The sequence below is a fragment of the Aethalodelphis obliquidens genome, unplaced genomic scaffold (genome assembly GCF_003676395.1).
Source record: "Aethalodelphis obliquidens isolate GAN/ISIS:26980383/991018 unplaced genomic scaffold, ASM367639v1 scaffold38, whole genome shotgun sequence".
NCBI lineage: Eukaryota > Metazoa > Chordata > Mammalia > Artiodactyla > Delphinidae > Aethalodelphis > Aethalodelphis obliquidens.
In genome coordinates this window covers 11,242,082-11,260,028 of record NW_020837982.1, presented here as the reverse complement: position 1 = coordinate 11,260,028, position 17,947 = coordinate 11,242,082, and the positions used below count along the sequence as shown (strand labels likewise).

At 54.2% G+C, this 17,947-nt stretch overlaps 1 protein-coding gene across 7 annotated transcripts; it reads right to left on the bottom strand.

Annotated features, from left to right (window-relative positions):
* Positions 1–449: 449 nt before the first annotated feature.
* Positions 450–17,556, bottom strand: PFAS (phosphoribosylformylglycinamidine synthase). Of its 7 annotated transcripts, none has more exons than XM_027131001.1 (28): positions 17,538–17,556; positions 14,392–14,551; positions 14,171–14,306; positions 13,597–13,702; positions 13,030–13,219; positions 12,836–12,941; positions 12,352–12,492; positions 12,109–12,233; positions 11,812–11,940; positions 11,063–11,194; positions 10,804–10,932; positions 7,571–7,644; positions 7,303–7,459; positions 6,954–7,015; positions 6,646–6,807; positions 6,282–6,407; positions 6,016–6,147; positions 5,538–5,768; positions 5,222–5,402; positions 5,060–5,143; positions 4,680–4,835; positions 4,339–4,458; positions 3,880–4,025; positions 3,548–3,755; positions 3,311–3,402; positions 3,117–3,231; positions 1,857–2,180; positions 450–1,750 (listed from the first exon to the last, which is right to left on the bottom strand). In XM_027131001.1, the coding sequence occupies exons 2-28, from the start codon at positions 14,531–14,533 to the stop codon at positions 1,440–1,442; spliced, it is 4,017 nt and encodes a 1,338-aa protein (XP_026986802.1). In that variant the 5' UTR covers positions 14,534–14,551; positions 17,538–17,556; the 3' UTR covers positions 450–1,439. The 7 variants fall into 7 exon arrangements, 6 of the variants coding, with proteins under 6 accessions (XP_026986802.1, XP_026986801.1, XP_026986803.1 ...); XM_027131000.1 differs by lacking the exon at positions 17,538–17,556 and adding an exon at positions 15,543–17,528; XR_003438028.1 differs by lacking the exons at positions 450–1,750; positions 17,538–17,556 and adding an exon at positions 15,543–17,528 and having other exon boundaries at positions 2,116–2,180; positions 2,960–3,231.
* Positions 17,557–17,947: the final 391 nt, after the last annotated feature.

Below are 17,947 nucleotides of genomic sequence, written 5' to 3'. Positions count from 1 at the left end.
TGAATGAATGAACGAATGAAAGAATAAATGCATACTAAAGGCTCAGTGCTAGGGATAAGGAAGGGAGCTGCTAAACTAGGAGAAGCAAAGATCAGGAATATTGAGTTCAGAGGCCAGCACCAGGGCAGTCCTATGACTCAGCTGGAGACACTGTCACAGAAGCTGCCAACAACTGCTTACACTTAGCACAGCACTGCATTTAAAAAGAAGAATCAAGGGCTTCCCTGGTGGCGCAGTGGTTGAGAGTCCGCCTGCCGATGCAGGGGACACGGGTTCGTGCCCTGGTCCGGGAAGATCCCACATGCCGCAGAGCGGCTGGGCCCGTGAGCCATGGCCGAGCCTGCGCGTCCGGAGCCTGTGCTCTGCAGCGGGAGAGGCCACAACAGTGAGAGGCCCGCGTACCGCAAAGGGCAGACTTGATAGCTTATCTCAAAAAAGCTACTAATGAGTAATAGTTGGCCATTGCCTTATTTATTATGAAACAAATGTCTCATGACTTTTTATGTGTACCACATTTAAATTGATCTCATATAGCAGACTTCAGATCATGAACGGATGATGTAGTCTTTCTGTCCTGATTTGAATAAGATTGGCTTGTGGCTAAATGAATATGGTCAGCTTTTTGAATTTTGATAGTAATTCTGGTTCAACAAGTACTATCACTGTTTTCCCCTTCTAAAGAGATGATTAAACTTGAATAAGGAATGTTAAACTTTTCAGGGATATGGTGAATGCCTTCTCAAACCCTATAGGAGATTGGTTTTAGATTTAGATTTCTATAACTGGTTATATTAATATATTTAAGTACTGAGAAGCTCCCTTCACTGTCTCACAGACAAGCAAAATTCACGTGTGTTTCAAGCTGTGTTCATTTGCCTGTTGAAGCAAGGGCTGAAGATACACTGACAATGTCCATTTTATCTTTTTGGTCTTAACGATGCCAATTTAATTAAAATTCTCTATCTAAAGTTTAAAAAATAAAATAAAAATAGAAAGAAGAATCCAGAAAGCTTCTGCTGTTTTCCAGATGAGCACGCTGAGGTCCTGAGTTGCTTGCTTTTGTCCTCCCCCATCCCCTTAAACCCCGACGAGGAAGGGGGGCATAGGACATCCCTCCGAGCTCAGATGAGTGACATAAGTGATGTGGTGCAGCGAAGCGGGGCAATGGAACCCCCTCCCCCCATGCATCCTAACTTCCCACCGCAGGAAGTTTCTCTGAACCGCATGTTGCTTCCCAGGCCCACAAAGGACAAAACGTGTTAGAACAGAACTGAAAACAGATCCAACAGCGTAAGGCATAGACAGATTCATAAAATTAGCCAAGGTTTTTTTGGGCATTTTGGTCCTTGTCTGTCCAAGACACACAGAAATAATATGAGGTACTTCTAAAGACACCGTGGGTGAAAACCCCGGGGCCCAGGGGAGTCTCCCCGGCCTGCTCAGCAGCCTCCTTTCCGGGTCCAGTTTCGGGCATTGATGAAGAGCTGGAGCCAGGGGGAGGTGGTCATAGTGTCAAACGGAGGAGGTCGCCACGCCCACTGCCAAGGCCTCACAGACCGCTCAGGGTGAGGCATGAGAGCCAGGTGGCGGCCATCGGGGGAGCAGATGCCAGCCATGCCCCCTGGGGACCCGTTGGGATTCAGGGGGTACTGTTCCGTGGGGTTGCCGTCATCGTCTGCCCAGTGCAGCGGAGCCAAGCCCCTGGCCTCAATCTGGGCTTGGAGTTCCGGGGAAGAAAATGCCATGTAACCTGGGGCAGAAGGAGGGACGAGGGAAGGAGGGACGTGAGAGCAGAGCTCCCTGGCGTCCTCCCCCACCCTTGCCCTCAGGCCCTCCCCGACTCCCCGGAGCCTGACCTTCCCCATGGGCGCTCCACACGGGCAGCACGGCACCCTCCATCCCTCGCAGCATCAGGGCCGGCCCGGGCCCCACTCGCACGCTGGCCCAGCGCGACTCGAAACGCCCAGACTGGTTGTGGCGCAGCAGGAGGCCAGGCCGGGCCGGCCAGGACTCGTGGCCCATCTCTGCCGCCTCGTCACCAGGACTGCCTCCCACCCAGCCCAGCAGGGCCAGCAGCTGGCAGCCGTTACACACGCCCAGGCTGAAGGTGTCTGGCCGTTGCCGGAAGCGCCTCAGCTCAGCCCCGGCCTGGGGGTTAAAGGTCACAGCGGCTGCCCACCCTAGGCAGGAACAGGAGGCTGGGGTGAGCACCGGAATGAGGGGGGACTGTCGCCTTTCCATCCCAGCGTGCCCCATTACACTCGCTCAGGACCTCCCCCCTTTGCAGAGCTCAGGGCAAACGCCAGGGAAAAAAAGCAGGTTTAACTGATTGAAACAGATGTTGCCAACTCCTGGGCCTGAGACGGCCCATGACGAGTTTTCTGCTTAGGCAACAGAGCATTTTCAAAATTTTTTATTCAGTTGCCTAACATTTAATCAGGATTTCTGGCTTATCTTGAGAAACAGAAAGATCTGGCTGTGCCGAGCCTGCTTTCCGACAGGACAGCCTGCTGGAGCTGAGTAGCAGCTGCTGCTTCTGACAGGGCACATGCCCCCGGGCTTGGCACAGTGCCACCCAGCCCACCTGCCTCACAAGCTACCTGCAGAGGGCTTCCCTGGTGGTGCAGTGGTTAAGAATCCGCCTGCCAATGCAGGGGACACGGGTTCGAGCCCTGGTCCGGGAAGATCCCACATGCCACGGAACAACTAAGCCCGTGCGCCACAACTACTGACCCTGCACTCTAGAGCCCGCGAGCCACAAATACTGAGCCCGTGTGCCACAACTACTGAAGCCCGCGTGCCTAGAGCCCGTGCTCCGCAACAAGAGAAGCCACCACGAGAAGCCTGCGCAATGCAATGAAGAGTAGCCCCCGTTCGCTTCAACTAGAGAAAGCCCACGTGCAGCAACGAAGACTCAATGCAGTCAATGAATGAACGAATGAATGAAAAAAAAGGCTACCTGCAGGCCTGCTGGCGGCTGGCCCAGAATGAATGCGCTCACGCTTCCCCAGCCAGCCTTATGGAGGCGAGAGGCCAGTTCTCAGTCAAGGTAGAAGGGGGCTAAGGCAGCTCTTCAGGAACGTGCGGGGAGCGAGTGGGCAGGGCCGCACACCCACCTTTGGCAGAGCCCAGGACGTCTGCGTAGCTGAAGCCGCCCACGAAGGCCATGCCTTGGAACGTGTCCAGCCTGACTGCTCCAGAGCAGAGGTCCTGCATGGTCACGTCCCACACCTGGCAGGAGGGGGAGGGCAAGTGTCAGAGGGCCCATGGCCCAAAGCCCAGCCCCGGCTCTGCCGGGCAAGCTGCTCACCTCAAACCCAGCCAAGTGGAAGGCATCGGCCATCTCCCGGTCTCCGTTACTGCCTTCTTCTCGAAAGATGGCAATGCGGGGGGCGGGGCCACCTGGGGGGAGGAGTGTCCTTGTGCCAGAGGGTTACTTCCGCACCCCAGCGCCCCAGACACCTTGTCCAGGGCAGGCCCCGCATCCAAGCCTTGGGCTCCTCCCCAAAGTGCCCAGGCAGCCAAGCCACTACACATGTTTCCTCACCAGGCTCATGAGGCACGGAAGCTGTGGGGAAGGTGGGGGGCAGGCAGTAGGTGGGCCCCGTCCGCTCCCTCAGCCCTCCTTCTTCCTGGGCCACACAGTGGGGCTCTGCCTGCAGCCGATCCAGCTGGAAACTGGTCTCCTCCCAGAGGGCTCGTAGCTGCCCAACGGGCTCCTCCAGAACGACAGCCCCGTTCACTGATACCCGGACCTAGAGACGGGGGCAGATCTTTCAGGGGCTGAGAGCAAAGATGTCCACGTTGGGCCCCCTCCAAGGCTGGCAGAGGCAAACCACGACCTTCCCTCTGCAGGCCTGCCATTCCTCACTTCCTCACCGTGGCATGGGGCCCGGCGCTGCCCGTGCGGCCCAGCTCCAGGCAGTGGAGGCCAGCCTCCCGGTAACGTGTCAGTACTTGGGCCAGGTCTGGCTCTTGCACCTCCAGCACCAAGCCTGGCTCCTCAGCGAACAGTACAGGCAGCGCTGGGAGAGTAACAGAGGGGTCAAGGTGACTAGGGTATTGCCAGGGACTCAGAGGTGGAGTCAGGGGGCTATGGCTAAAGGAACAAAGGCAGAGGTCAGGGATGGGGTGAGGCCTGGGAAAGCAGGACCAAGGATGTGGCCTCAGGGTCTGCAGGAGGTTTCAGAGGTGCCACCTGACTCAGTGGTCAGAAAAGATAGCAAGGGACTCAGGGGAAAAGGAGTTGGGGACACTCTACTCTTTAATAGGACATGGGGACGGTCCACAGGATGGGGCAGGCAGCCCAGGCTGGAACCTAGACCTCAGGCTCCTCACCATTGACCCCAGGGGCAGGGACGGCCACCTCTATCCCACAATTCCCAGCAAAGGCCATCTCTAGCAGGCAGGTGATGAGACCTCCGTCACTGACATCGTGGCCTGAGCAGAGGAGGCGGTCTGGAGGAAGGAATAAAATGCTTGGCAGCCTTGGGACCCAAACCTGGCAGCCCCGCCCCCCTTCTGGGCAGTTGGGAGAAGACGGGGGCGAGAGTGTGGGCTCGCTCAGAGAACCAGAGAGAAGGGCGTCAGACCCCTCTTCGCCCCCCAGCACGTGCTCAGCTGGCCAGTGCCTGCCCCGTGTCAGCCACAGGCACCGTCTCCTCCAGGGCCTCACTCACCTTTCAGCAGCCCCTGGGTGATGCCGAAGGCTCGCACCAAGTTCTCGGGAAGGTCCAGATCGGGAGGCTGCTCGCCGAGCTGGGAGAAGCACTGGGCCAGAGCTGTGCCCCCGAGCCGATGGCGCCCAGGACTCAGAGGCACGTAGAGCAGGTGGCCTGGGGAGACAGGGGCGCGGTGAGGGGAGATGGCTGGCTCAGGAGAAGCCCTCCCGCCGTGCTCACTGAAGTTTCCAGGACGTGGTGAGGCACCCAGACCACCAGCCCCAGAAGGCACCACGCCCCAGTGCTGAACGAGGGGGCCCAGCACTCACGAAGCAGACCCCAAACAAAGGACCAGGCTGTGAATCCACAGTGCACGGAGGAGAGGGAAGAACCCGTACCTCTCCCTCCGGGACACTTGAGGTCTGGGGTCACAGTGGCTGTAATGTCTGGACAGACAGCATAGGCTGAGATGACCAGCGACCCTGCAGAGCAAGGAGTGGAGAGTGAGGCGCAGCCCGGCCCACAGAGCCGCCCCTCGCCCTTGGGCGCCCAGAGCTCACCAGGAGCCCGCACGGTCTCAGCGCCAACCCGGGCAGCCATGCTGAGGGAGTCCTTGCCACCATCCACTGCCACACCCAGGGCCGCCATCACGGCTGCCACAGCCCCACAGGCGTCGGCCAGAGCCGCACCCTCCCCCGGGAGCTTGGCCGCCCACATCCAGTTCCCGCTGCATTTCACGTCCTGGGAAGCGGCAGAGACTCGCGTTAGGGAGGGAGGGCGGTGTGGAGAGGCTGCGGGCAGAGGGGTGAGCAGGCGGTGGTCGCATCTGCGTCCCAGAGGCCGGGGGCTCCAGGACAGAAGCTGCAGGGGACTCACCCGGAGGTCGGTGACCAGAGCAAACACCAGGTTCGTGAGGGCTTCAGCCACAGCCAGCCGGGCAGCAACCTTGGGGTCTAGCAGGCTCTTGACGGGCTGCTCTCCCAGGGCTGTGGCAGCCCCTACGAGCTCCTGGTGACTCAGTGCCACCACCGCCACATCTGCCAGAGGGGTCTGCAGGGGTCCCACACACTGCTGCTGTGCCACCAGGCCGCCCACGGAGCGGTCCACCTGCGGAACCAGGTGGAGTTAGCAAGAGGCCAAGGGACAGGGACAAGGGGGTGGAAGGAGGCCTGGCTCACCCTGGACACAACAAGGCTCAGGGTGGACAGCAGGGGCTTAGGCCATCGGGGTAGCTGCCCTGCCCCTGCCACGTCCCCCTCGGGCCCGGTGGGCTCCCACAGCCATCCCCTGGGCTGGGCGAGCAGAGGGAAGGGCGCAGAGGGCTGAGAGGGCGGAGCAAGGGTGCGGGGCAGACCTTGCTGGTGAGGTAGCGCTTGCTGGCCACCGCAGGCAGCCTGAGGACCCATGCCAGGGCCTGGCGCACGCTCAGCCCTGGGGGCAAGGCCAGGGGCCGCAGCACGGGGAGACTCCTCTGGAGGAAGAACTCCTGCAACACAGGTGGCAACAGTGGTGTGAGCGCCTGGGGAGGTGCTGGGCACACAGGTGACAAAGCACGTGTAGGGCAGATGATGGTCTGAAGGGCTGGGCCAGAGAAGGAGAAACCTCCCGCCCCCCACATACCTTCCGGGGCATCTTGCCCAGCACCCAGTCCAGATCCAGGTCCACAGGTGTCGGGGGAGGTGTTGGGGGGGCATCCCCCTGGCCATCTCTTCCCATAGGACACTCCCGATCGTCCACCAGCACTATCTGTAGACCACAGGGACACCGCCCAGAGAGAACGAGACTGTGACCACCAGCAGGGAATAAACACTTCTGGAAAGCCGGGCAGAGGTGCTCTGTCCACCCCACTTGGCTTCTCCTGTTGAGCCCCCCGGCCCCACGCTGGTCCCCACGGCGCCCATGCTCTCGTCTCTTTCCTGAGACACCCTCCCTCCTGGGCAAGCCCACGCACAGCATCTGTTACCGACTCCCTGAGCCAACTCACCCTCCCGTCTCCCGTGATGGTGCCCACAAAGCAAACTGGGCAGCGTTCCCGGGCACTGACACGACTCAGGAAGTCCCGGTCGGGGGGCCTCAGCAGAAGTGCATTTGACTCCTGGTACTCAGCCCCCCAGATTTCCAGGGCGTTCAGGGTCGGGTCCCCGAGCTGCACATCCATGGGGGAGGACGAAAGGGAAGGGTCAGCGGGTGCTCCCAGTCTCATGTTCTTGCTGGGAGTGGGGGACAGATGGGTGGGGCCGGCTGGGACTGACAGGGGCAGGGAGACAATCAGACTTCAGGGAGGAGACCCACCTGGAAGCGGCTGGTATAAATGACGGCTCCAGCTGGGTCACTCAGCTCCTTCAGGACGTTGCCTGGTGAGAGGGTTTCCGGGAGAGGCTCTCATCTGGCCCTGGTCAGTACCGGGCAAACAAAAGGCCGTTCCCAGCCTCCAAAGGAGCCCCTAATTCTGTGCATCCCTGTTTGAACCGCTACTGCACCCTCTCCAGCAACTAACCCTGAGTCCATCCAGAACGTGTAGTGGGTGCAGAGTGGGGCCCAGAGCTAGCTGGTTGGTTGCAGATCCGCGATACCTCTCCCCAAACTGAACCTGGCAGGAGACCACGTAGGCCTGGTCCTCCGTCCCAACCCCTCCTCTCACCATTGCCACCGGCACCCTGGTCATGAAGGCTGCAGATGGGGTTTCCTCCGGGGGCCTCCACGCAAGCCCGGATCACACGGTTCATCTTCTGTTCCATCTCCGGGTCTCCCCGCTGCACAGCCCCGAAGTCCAGGTCGCTGGCGTTGTCTCCCTGCACCTGGGAGGACAGATGGCACATCTCAGCTCAGGGGGGCTGGGAGCTCACACCCCACCCATGCATGGGGCCCAGAGATGTCATGGAGTTGGCACCTGCGCTATTTGCACTTGCCTGCACGGACGAAGCAGCTCCGCCCCCGACTCCAATCCTGTAGACAGGACCCCCAACCTTCACAACATCCATGCCTGCGAGGAAGGAGGGCAGAATCAGAACACCCGGGAAGTGACCAGACGTGTGAGAACGAAGCAGTGTGAGGATAAAGGGAAGCTGGTATTAGAGGAGAGCAATCAAAATTCTTTGATTGGGTAAATACACTTTGAGGAATTTACCCTCCAGATTTATTCGCACAGGTACAAATCACCTACGTACAAAATTAAATACTGCAGCATTATTTGTATTACCAAAGACAAGAAATAATCTAAATGCTAACAACAGAGAACTGGTTAAATAAATTATGGTATAAGCCATATAATGAAAAACTAAGCCACCGAAACAGAGAATTTTTTTTTTTTGGCTATGCCGCGCGGCTTGCAGGATCTTAGTTCCCCAGCCAGAGATTGAATCCAAGCCCTCAGCAGTGAAAGGTGCAGAAGTATACCTACCCACTTAGAACAGCATCAACAAGAATAAAATACTTAAGACTTACACACTGAAAATTATGAAATATCTTAGGAGGCCTAAATAAATTGAAAGAGATCTCATGCTTATAGATCGGAAGACTTCATATTGTTACAATGGCAATACTCCCCAAAGCGAACTGCAGAGTCAACACAATCAGTCACCTTTTTCAAAGAAACTGACCAGCTGATCCTAAAATTTATATGGAAATTCGAGGGACCTAGAACAAAGCCAAAACAATCTTGAAAAAGAAGAACAAAATTGAAGGACTCATACTTTCTGCTTTTAAACGTACTGCAAAGCTACAGTAATCAAGACAGTGTGTTACTAGCAGAAGGAGACAGGTAGATAGATAGGTCATTGGAATAGAACTGTGAGTCCATAAATGAGCCCAAACATTTATAGCCAACTGATTTTTGGCAAGAGTCCCAAGACAATTCAATGGGGGTAAGAACAGTTTTTTACAAAAAGGATTTTGTTAGAACAACTGGATATCCACATGTGAAAGAAGGAAGTTGGATCCCTACTTCATACCATATACAAAAATTCAAAATGTATCAGAGACCTAAACGTGAAAGCTAAAAGCTATAAAAGTATTACCAGAGAATATATGAGTCACTCTTGGTGACCTTGGCTTAGGCAGTGGTTTCTTAGTCGTGACACTATAAGCCAGAAGCCACAAAGAAAAAATATACAGATAAATTATACTTTACCAAAATCAAAAACATTTGTGCTTCAGGGGACACCATGAAGAAAGTAAAAAGACAACCCACAGAATGGAAGAAAATATTTGCAAATCATTTACCTATCAGGTAAGGGGCTAGTACCCAGAATATGCAAAGAACTCTAACTTACACTCCAAAAAAAAAAAAAGAAAAACCAACTTAAAATTGGCCAAGGACATGAATAGATATTTCTCCAAGGAAGGTATACAGATAGCCAAGAAACAGGAAAAGATGCTTAACATCCTGAGTCATTAGGGAAATGCAAACCCAAACCACCATAAGATACTACTTCACATCCACTATGATGGCTATAATCAGAGAGACAGATAAGAGTTGGCAAGGATCTGGAGAAATCGGAACCTTCACACACTGCTGAGGGGAATGTAAAATGGTGCAGCTGCTTCAAAGACTGGGTACAGTTATCATGTGACCTAGCAAGTCCACTCCTAGTTACCTACCCAAGAGAATTCAGAACATAAGTACATAGGAAAACTTGTACACAAATGTTTATAGCAGGGCTTCCCTGGTGGCGCAGTGGTTAAGAATCCACCTGCCAATGCAGGAGCCCTGGTCCGGGAAGATCCCATATGCCTTGGAGCAACCAAGCCCGTGCACCGCAACTACTGAGCCTGGGCTCTAGAGCCAGCGAGCCACAACTACTGAAGCCCATGCGCTTAGAGCCCGTGCTCCACAGCAAGAGAAGCCACGGCAATGAGAAGCCCACGCACCACAACGAAGAGTAGCCCCCGCTCGCCACAACTAGAGAAAGCCCGCGTGCAGCAACGAAGACCCAGTGCAGGCAAAAATAAATAAATAAAATGTTTATAGCAGCATGATTCATAATAGCCGAAAAGCAGAAACAACCCAAATGTCTACTAGCCGATGAATGGAGAGACAAAATGATATAGCAACACGATGGAATATTATTCAGCCATAAAAAGGAATGAAGTACTGATACATACTATAACATGGATGAACCTTTAAGACATCACACAAAGTGAAAGAAGCCAAACACAACATTTATACCAGGGAAATTCATCGAGACAGAAAGTAGATTATTGGTTTCCAGAGGCTGAGGAAGGGGGCATGGGTAGTGACTGCTCGTGGGTGCAGGGTTTCTTTCTGGGATGATGAAAATGTTCTGGAATTAGTGGTGATTGATGCACAACTTTGTGAATATACTAAAACCACTGACTTGTACACTTTACAAGGGTAAACTTTATGTTATATGAATTACATCTTAATAAAATGGTTATTAAAAAAATGGGTGGGGAATTCCCTGGCGGTCCAGTGGTTAGGACTCAGCGCTCTCACTGCTGGGGCCCCGGGTTCGATCCCTGGTCGGGGAACTAAAATCCCATAAGCTGCGCAGCGAGGCCAAAAAGAAAAAAAAGGTGTGCACACGTGCTATTTGTTTAAACAAGGGGGGGCAAATATACACATGGGTCTGTTTATGTATGCAGGAAAAACCTCTGGTAGGGTACATAAGTAACCAATTAACATTGGTTATCTCTAGGGAGGGAAACTGGGTGGCTGAAGGTCAGGGGAAGGAGAGTTTCCACTGTATAACCTTTCTTTGCTTTTTAAATTCTGAGCCATGTGACAGGTCACCCATTCAATAAATGGTACCTGGCCTTTATCTTGATTCCACCACAGGTCCTAGCATGGTGCCCAGCACCCGATGGGCGCTCAGTAAATGTCGACCGATTGAACTGAGCTTGCAGATAAAAACAGGCCCTGAATAAACACTGGCTGCCTTGACTTAGCAGGGTGGGCCTCTGCCATGCAGAAGTCAACCCGGGAAGAAACAGGCCACACAGACTGAGCCTGCCCCACTGGCATAAAGCCCTGCCCTGCCTTGAAGGCCTGTACGGGGGAGAGGAGACATGAGCTGGGAGATAAAAAACAAACCACTGAAGTTCCTGTAAATTCCACTCCTGCGGCTGCCACGTGCTGGGGAGAAAGCTGGCTGGACCTGGTAGACAGGTGGCGGGCTCTTACCTGGCTCTGGGGGCTCCTTGCTCACATGCTCAGCTTCCATGCACCCAATGCCTCCACTAAACATGATGGGCTTGATCCACTCGCGCCGCTGGCCATCTGGGAGCTGGAGGCCCAAGGAACGGGCAAAGCCTGGAGCGTGGATGGCACAAGGACAGGGGACAGGGTCTGGTCGGCCAGGCTCCTCAGCGCTCGCTGGGTCACACATCTCACCCCACCCCGCCTCTGGGACTGTTATCCCCCACGCCCCCGCAAGCCTCACCAGCCAGAACCGGTTCTCCAAACTTGTTGCCGTAGTCAGAAGCCCCATTACTGGCCTCGATGGCAATCTCCAGGGGTCGGGCAAAGTTCCCAGGATACTGGAAGCTTGGATCCTCCCAGGGCATACTGTAACCTGGGCAGCAAGGAGAAAGATGGGTGGACTGTAGAGATGGAAGATGGAGGAGTCACGGCCTTCAGGAAGAGTCTGACTCTTGGGACCAGAGTTCTTAACACTTTCCGAGAAACTGGACTTTGGGACTTCCCTGGCTGTCCAGTGGTTAAGACTTCCCCTTCCAGTTCGGGGGGTGGGCGTGGGGGACGGAGGGTGTGGGTTCGATCCCTGGTCGGGGAGCTAGGATCCCGCGTGCCTCGCAGTCAGAAAACCAAAACATAAAAGCAGAAGCAATAAACAAATTCAACAGAGACTTTATAAATAGTCCACATCAAAACAAAACAAAACAAAACAATTGGATTTGGGGGGCAGTTGAGGGCCGTAAGTCCAAGCCAGTACCACAATTGTTTTTGGCTAAGTAGATACTGGTTTATAAAGAAAATTGTGGTTCTGCAAAGCCAGATCTGGGTCTTCCTTGGCCTACCGTCCTCACAACCATGGTTGGCGAAAGGCCAGCTATTCTAGAGCCCTCCCTCCCAAGAAAAGGTACCCATGATGACCCTTTGACCTAAGAGATAAGTGCCTGCCAGGACAAGGGATCTGGAAGGGGAGATGGGTAGAGAGGAAAGAGACGGGACCTGGGATGTGCAGGTTTCCAAAGCAATAGCCAGCAGTGCCTGCCACCACGTGGGCCCCGCGGCCTGTGCACTGGACATCTCGGATCCGGCCCCCCGTGCCAGTGGTCGCACCGCTGAAGGGGGCTACTCCTGTGCAGAGAGAGGGAGGGTATGGGTACTGAAAAGGCAAACTCCACCTCTGACCACCCCACTGAAAATAAGGACATGCAGCCAACCTGCTGGTCCCCAGGTGGGCCTGGGGCCTTTGCCCTACCCTATACTCTGACCCTGCCTATCCCTCCTGGGGACTCATCTCACCTGTGGGGAAGTTGTGGGTCTCTGCCGTGAAGACGACATGTCTCAGCCCCTGACGTTGCCGGAAGCAGCTTGGCCGTGAGGGGTCCTCGGGACGCAGGAATTGGACTTCTTTCCCCTGGATTGCACTGTGGACACATCCGTTCTGAGTCTCACTTCCTTCCTGGCATCTGCACTTACCCCACCAGAGCCTGGGGCCTCCCATTCCCTGGGTCTGAGGTCACCCCAGCTGAGGGCACAGCCCACCTGCTGTTGTCACAGAACTTGAGGACGTTGTTGGGGTGCGAGGATGCCTGGGTGCTCATGATGGACTCAAACAGCGAGTGTGCCAGCTCCTGCCCATCCACGTGGAGTCGGCCCTTGAAGAACCAGTGTCGGCTGTGCTCACTGCAGGGGGTGACGTGGGGAGGGAAAGGCAGGGTGGAAACATGGGTCATTTCTCAGGCCTTGCCATGTCTTCTCATCAGCATAAACGGCAGAGTTACGGCCACAGGTCAAAACAGATTCCAGAAGTCATAAGCTTCCAACAGTCTGTCATTGTGGATGGTCCAGATCCAGCGTGAAGATAAAACCAAGATGTGAATGCAGACTACGGGATGGATGGAGAACCCAGGTACTCAGACAGACTCAGGGAGGCCCCTAGGCCAAGAGAGAGCCATGCAGAGTCCCTGCGGTCTTCCCTTCCAACCTCCACGGGCTCAGACATCAGAATGTCCCCATTCCTCCCCACCTATTGGACTGAGCCAAGTCGAAGGCCTCCACAGTGCTGGGGTTCCGCTGCAGCTCCTGGAAGCGTTTGGTGTAGAAATCCAGGTCCCAGGAGTCTAGGGCCAGACCTAGGAGAAAACCACCAGAAGAGCTGACTGTGGGACTCAGCACCCCTACTAGCCTGGCCTGGGCCTTCCTCCAGGGACCCCTGCGCACCTAGCTCCTGGTTGGCTTTCTCCAGGGCAGACCGGCCCTCGGCCAGTATGTCAATTGGGCCGCCAAGGGGTGCTGGGGTGCACCCCAGGGAGAAGCTCTGGATGGGACAGGGGAAGTGCTGCTCCGTCATCCGGTCATGCAGGGTAGCCAGGGCGATGGCTTCCAGCTCAGCCGAAGGCGGGTGGGCAAACTAGGGGTGGAGACACACACAGAAGGCGAGGGGTGCAGGGTTGAAGAATGGACAAGATGGTCCACCCTCGTCCTCCAAGCCACACAGGACCAGCCCACTGCTAGCCTCTCTGGCACCTTGGTTCAGATTAGAAAAAGACGCTCCTTCCAGGCATGAGTCCCTGTCAGCACGCACAGATTAGTAAGGGGAGCACAGGCTGGGTTTCTGTCCTATTCACTCCTTGACCAGGTGGCCTCAGGCAGTGAACAACCTGCAAACAGGGCAGGCGTCAAAGCAGGAACTCCTCCCCCTGCTTCTCAGCGTTTCCTTAGAGTTTAGGACCCAAAATCTCTTCCGCTTCCTCCTCCTGATGCCCACCTGGCTGCCTACGAGCTCACCGAGAGCAGGTAGCGCCGGGTCGGCTCCACGCGGTCCACGGCCCCCAGCCCCGCAGCCTGGCACACTGACACGATGTTGCTGGATGTTGGCGTGGAGAAGTTCAGCCTGTGGATTGGTTAGGACCAGATGGTTAGAGCCCCAGCTGAGAAGGTGGATGCTGCCCACTGCTGTCCAGGCAATCTCCCACCTCTACTTACCACCCCCCCGCACCTGCCCACACCGCTGGCCTCCAGCCTCAGACCTGGGCACCAAGAAACCTGCTTTCAAAGGTCATTCAAATCAAACCATAACTGTTCCTGTAGCAACAAAATGCTTCAATTTCAACTTCTCAGGATACAACGTGTCGTATTTCCAGAACATGCCTGGCAGCTGGCTCAGTCTTCAAAGGTATCTTCCCACATGGGGAAAGCATGTGCCCAGCTTTCTAGGCGGGGAGTAGGATGAAGGGAAAACTAGTCTCCCAAGGACCGCAAGAGGAGGAAGAGGAATGAAAGTGAAAGGGGTGGCAGTGTGTCTGGAAAGGCTGACAGGCTCTGGACCGTGGAACGAGCTACCCGAGGCTGAGACACGTGCCTGGGCCCGACCTCCAGCAGCAGGTCAGTGGGGCCGGGAAGGAGCCAGGACTCCTGAGCGACATCGTCCAGTAACAAGGGGCAGCCAAACAGCCACGTCAGCTTCTTCATCTCCTCGGCGCTCGGGGAGGACTCAGCTGCAGGGAGACAGGGCAAGGACACCTTGAGACACTGCCCCTGGCACTTGGCACCTCTCCCGAAGAATCCAGTAAGTGGCCCAACCTGTCCAGTTCACATTGTAGCACAGCTCGGTCTTGACACCCTGCAGCTCTGGCAGTTCCCCTTGCAGCTTCCTTTGAGTATATTCAGAGGCTGCCCTCTCGTGGCCAGAGGGACGGACATAGAAGTGAAGGACTGAGGACATCTCTGTAGGTGTCCTTTGCTGGCGAGATGAGTCAGAAAAAATAACATTCACTAGAGCCTATCTGTTGAACTGATTTCAAGTTTCAAGGACAGCTGAGGCTGTGGAAGCATTAGGGATGTGGTGGGGGAAAGCAGTGGGGGCACTGAGGCATAAATGTGTCCAGACATTTCCCGTCCAGTGTGGTCAAGGCCACAGGACTGTGGGTACCAACCTAGCACTTTAGGAGTGGGAAAGCCTTCCTAAGGGAAATGGCATCTAAGCGTGAACCTGAAGGATGAGCTGGACGGGGCTGGCCAGTGAAGTCAAATGATAGTTCTTCTACTTCACTGTTTCAAAATATTATCTCCCTGCTCAAGGTAAATCCAAAGCCTTTAGCCTGACAGTCAAAGGCTCTCCACATCTATTCCCCAACTACTTTTCAACTTCTGATCCCACTGCTTCTCGATAGGACCCTGGCTTTACTCACTAAACCCTGCCTAGCCTCCTCGCCATTCCTTTGCCCCATCCTAGAATGCCTATGCCTATCCCTATCCTGTCCAAAGCTTTCCCATTTGTCAAGGTGAGTACAGGTCTCACCAACTCTGGGAGGCCTTCATCACTGCTCCAGTGCTCAGGGCCACCTCCCTCCTAGCAGAGCTGAGGGCTTCTGATCTGCACCATTCATTCAGCTCTGATCTCTCTCTCTCTCTCTCTCTCCCTCCCTCCCTCTCCTTCTCTCCCCCCCACCCCCGCCCTCTCTCTCTCTCTCTCTCTCTCTCTCTCTCTCTCTCTCTCTCTCACACACACACACACACACACACACACACACACACACACACACACACGTCTCCCAGGTGTACACGCCCTCTTCCCAAGGAAGTGGGAGGAAAGGAAGCTCATTGCCTCGCTTCTTCACTTGGACAACTCATAGGCATCTCAAATCTAACTCACTCAAGGCTGACTTTGACTATTCTGTCAAGGTCACCAAAGACTGCAACGTTGCCAATCTAGAGGTCACTTAACTTCCTACCTTATTCGACCTCTCAGCAGCATTTGATTTATTCATTCTCTACTTCCTGAAACACCCTCCTCTCTTGGCTTCTCGACACCACTCTCCTGATATTCCTCTCCCTTCTGGTTGCTCCTTCTCGGTCACCTGTGCTGGCTCCGACTCTTCTGCTCCACCTCTAAATGGTGGGTGCCCAAGACTGTGCCCTTTCTTCTCTTCCCTCTAAATGTTCTTCCTAAGAGACTTCATCCGGACCTGTGGCTTTAAATACAATCTATGAGACTGAACCAATGAAACTGCCAGCATTCAACCATTTTTGACTCAAAATGGCCATTTCACATGATTCGAGTTACTATCTGCCAACAGATTCCATAACTTTATCCAACTCTGACTCTCCCTGAAACTCCAAACTAGTACATTCAAATGCTTAGGTGACACTGCCATATAGATATCTCATAAACACAGATAGCCTGTTCTGGCCAAAACAGAAATTTTGATTTATCGTTTCTCCAGACCTGTGGTTTCCCCCCATTTTTCCCCATCTCGGTTAACACCACCATCATCCAATCTGTTGCTCAAGTCAAAAACACAGGAGTCGATCTTAATTTTTCTTTCCCTGAGCCCTCTCTATACCCAATCTGCCAGCGAATCCATTTCCAAACATATCCCAAATCTGTCCACGTCCTTTCCTCTCTGCTACCGTCACTCCAGTTCAAGTCAGTACCAGGACTCACTTGGACTAATGCACCAGTAGCCCTCCTGACCAGGACCCCTGATCCTACTGCTGCCCCAACCACAATCCACTCGCCACAAGTTAGCATAAATGAGATCATGGCTTCTCATCACACACGGTATAACATTCCAACTCAGTACCCTGCTTTATGTTGTCTGGCCATTGCCTACCTCTCCAACCCTATCTCACACCACTCTCCTTCTCGCCTACAGTGCACCAATCACACTGGCTTCTTTTCTATTACTGTTTTCTAACTTGCCAAGCTCAGTTCCGAAAGGCATTTTTCTCACCCTGCTATTTGCATGGCTAGCTTTCTTGTTATTTAAATTTCAGGTAAAATTCACCTCCTTGAAAAGGCCTTCCTTGACCAACTGCTCTGAAGTAGCCATTATGAGATGGTCTTATATTAATCTCCTATATGGTATTTATCACTATCTGACATTTTATTTTTAGCTCTGCCTTCCCCACTAGAACAAAACCTCGATGAGGGCATGAACTGTAGCTATTTTACCGCCATCGGATTACCAAGGCTTAGAACAATACCTGGGGCTTAAAAACCAAAAAATCTCAAACTTGTAGACTGACAAGTTCCAGGCCAGGTCTCATTTCAGCAACCAATGTTCCTGCCAGATCGTGATTCCTCCCATTCTCAGCGCCCCCACCCAATGCTTATGACCCCCTTTATTTTATTTTATTTTATTTTATTTTTTCCTTTTGCCGCACTTCGTGGCTTGTGGGATCCTAGTTCCCGGACCAGGGATTGAACCCGGCCCTCGGTAGTGAGAGCGCTGAGTCCTAACCACTAGACTGCCAGGGAATTTCCCTTATGACCCTTTTTCAAGTTAGGCGCCTCAGTTGTCCTCCATACCATAATTCCTTCACAGGAATTATCACAACCCGAAATCATTTTGTTTATTATACCAGTTGATTTTCGTCTATCATTCCCAGCGAAACAGAATCTCCAAGAGCACAAAGACAGGATTGTCTACATCAGGGCTGTCTCCCCAGAGACCAGCATGGTACTTGACATAAAACAGGCTGTCAACGGATTTTTTCTTGGTTGAATGAATGGTCATACAGGGGATGAGTTTACGTGGGGTCTCCCCTGCCAGGCGTCCAACAAACGCGAATGGACACCTGCACTAACGCGGGCACCCAGGCGCCCGCTGGGCGCAGCTCGGCCTGGTGAGGATCCTGCACCGGCTTGGATCAGGCTTTGGGTGGGTGGCTACGGGGTGAAGCATATAGGGGTATCCGGGTTTGCGCGCGGTAACCATACGCACGTGGCAGCCGTTCTCGCAGTCCCTGAGCTCCTGGAATCCTGGCGCGCCCACTTGCGTCATCCGCGTGCGCCGCAGGAAGAGGCGAAGCATGAGAACGCCCCCGCCCCCTCCTGCCCGCCGGGGTCTTTTAACTTTTGTGAAAATACAGTCAGATCCGTGCAGCCAGCTTGAGCTCTGACGGAGAGAGCACCTTACCTGTCCAGGACTCGCTTTACCCTCCCCCTACTCCCTTGGCTTTCTTTCACTTTTATCTTTTCTGAATGAATTCATTTATTTAATTCTTAGCAGGGTGGGAGGCATATATATATATATATATATATTTTTTTTTTTGTAGGGGGCAGGGCGCACCCCGATCGCTATGTGGAACCTCCCCGACCAGGGATCGAACCCATGACCCTTGCATTGGAAGC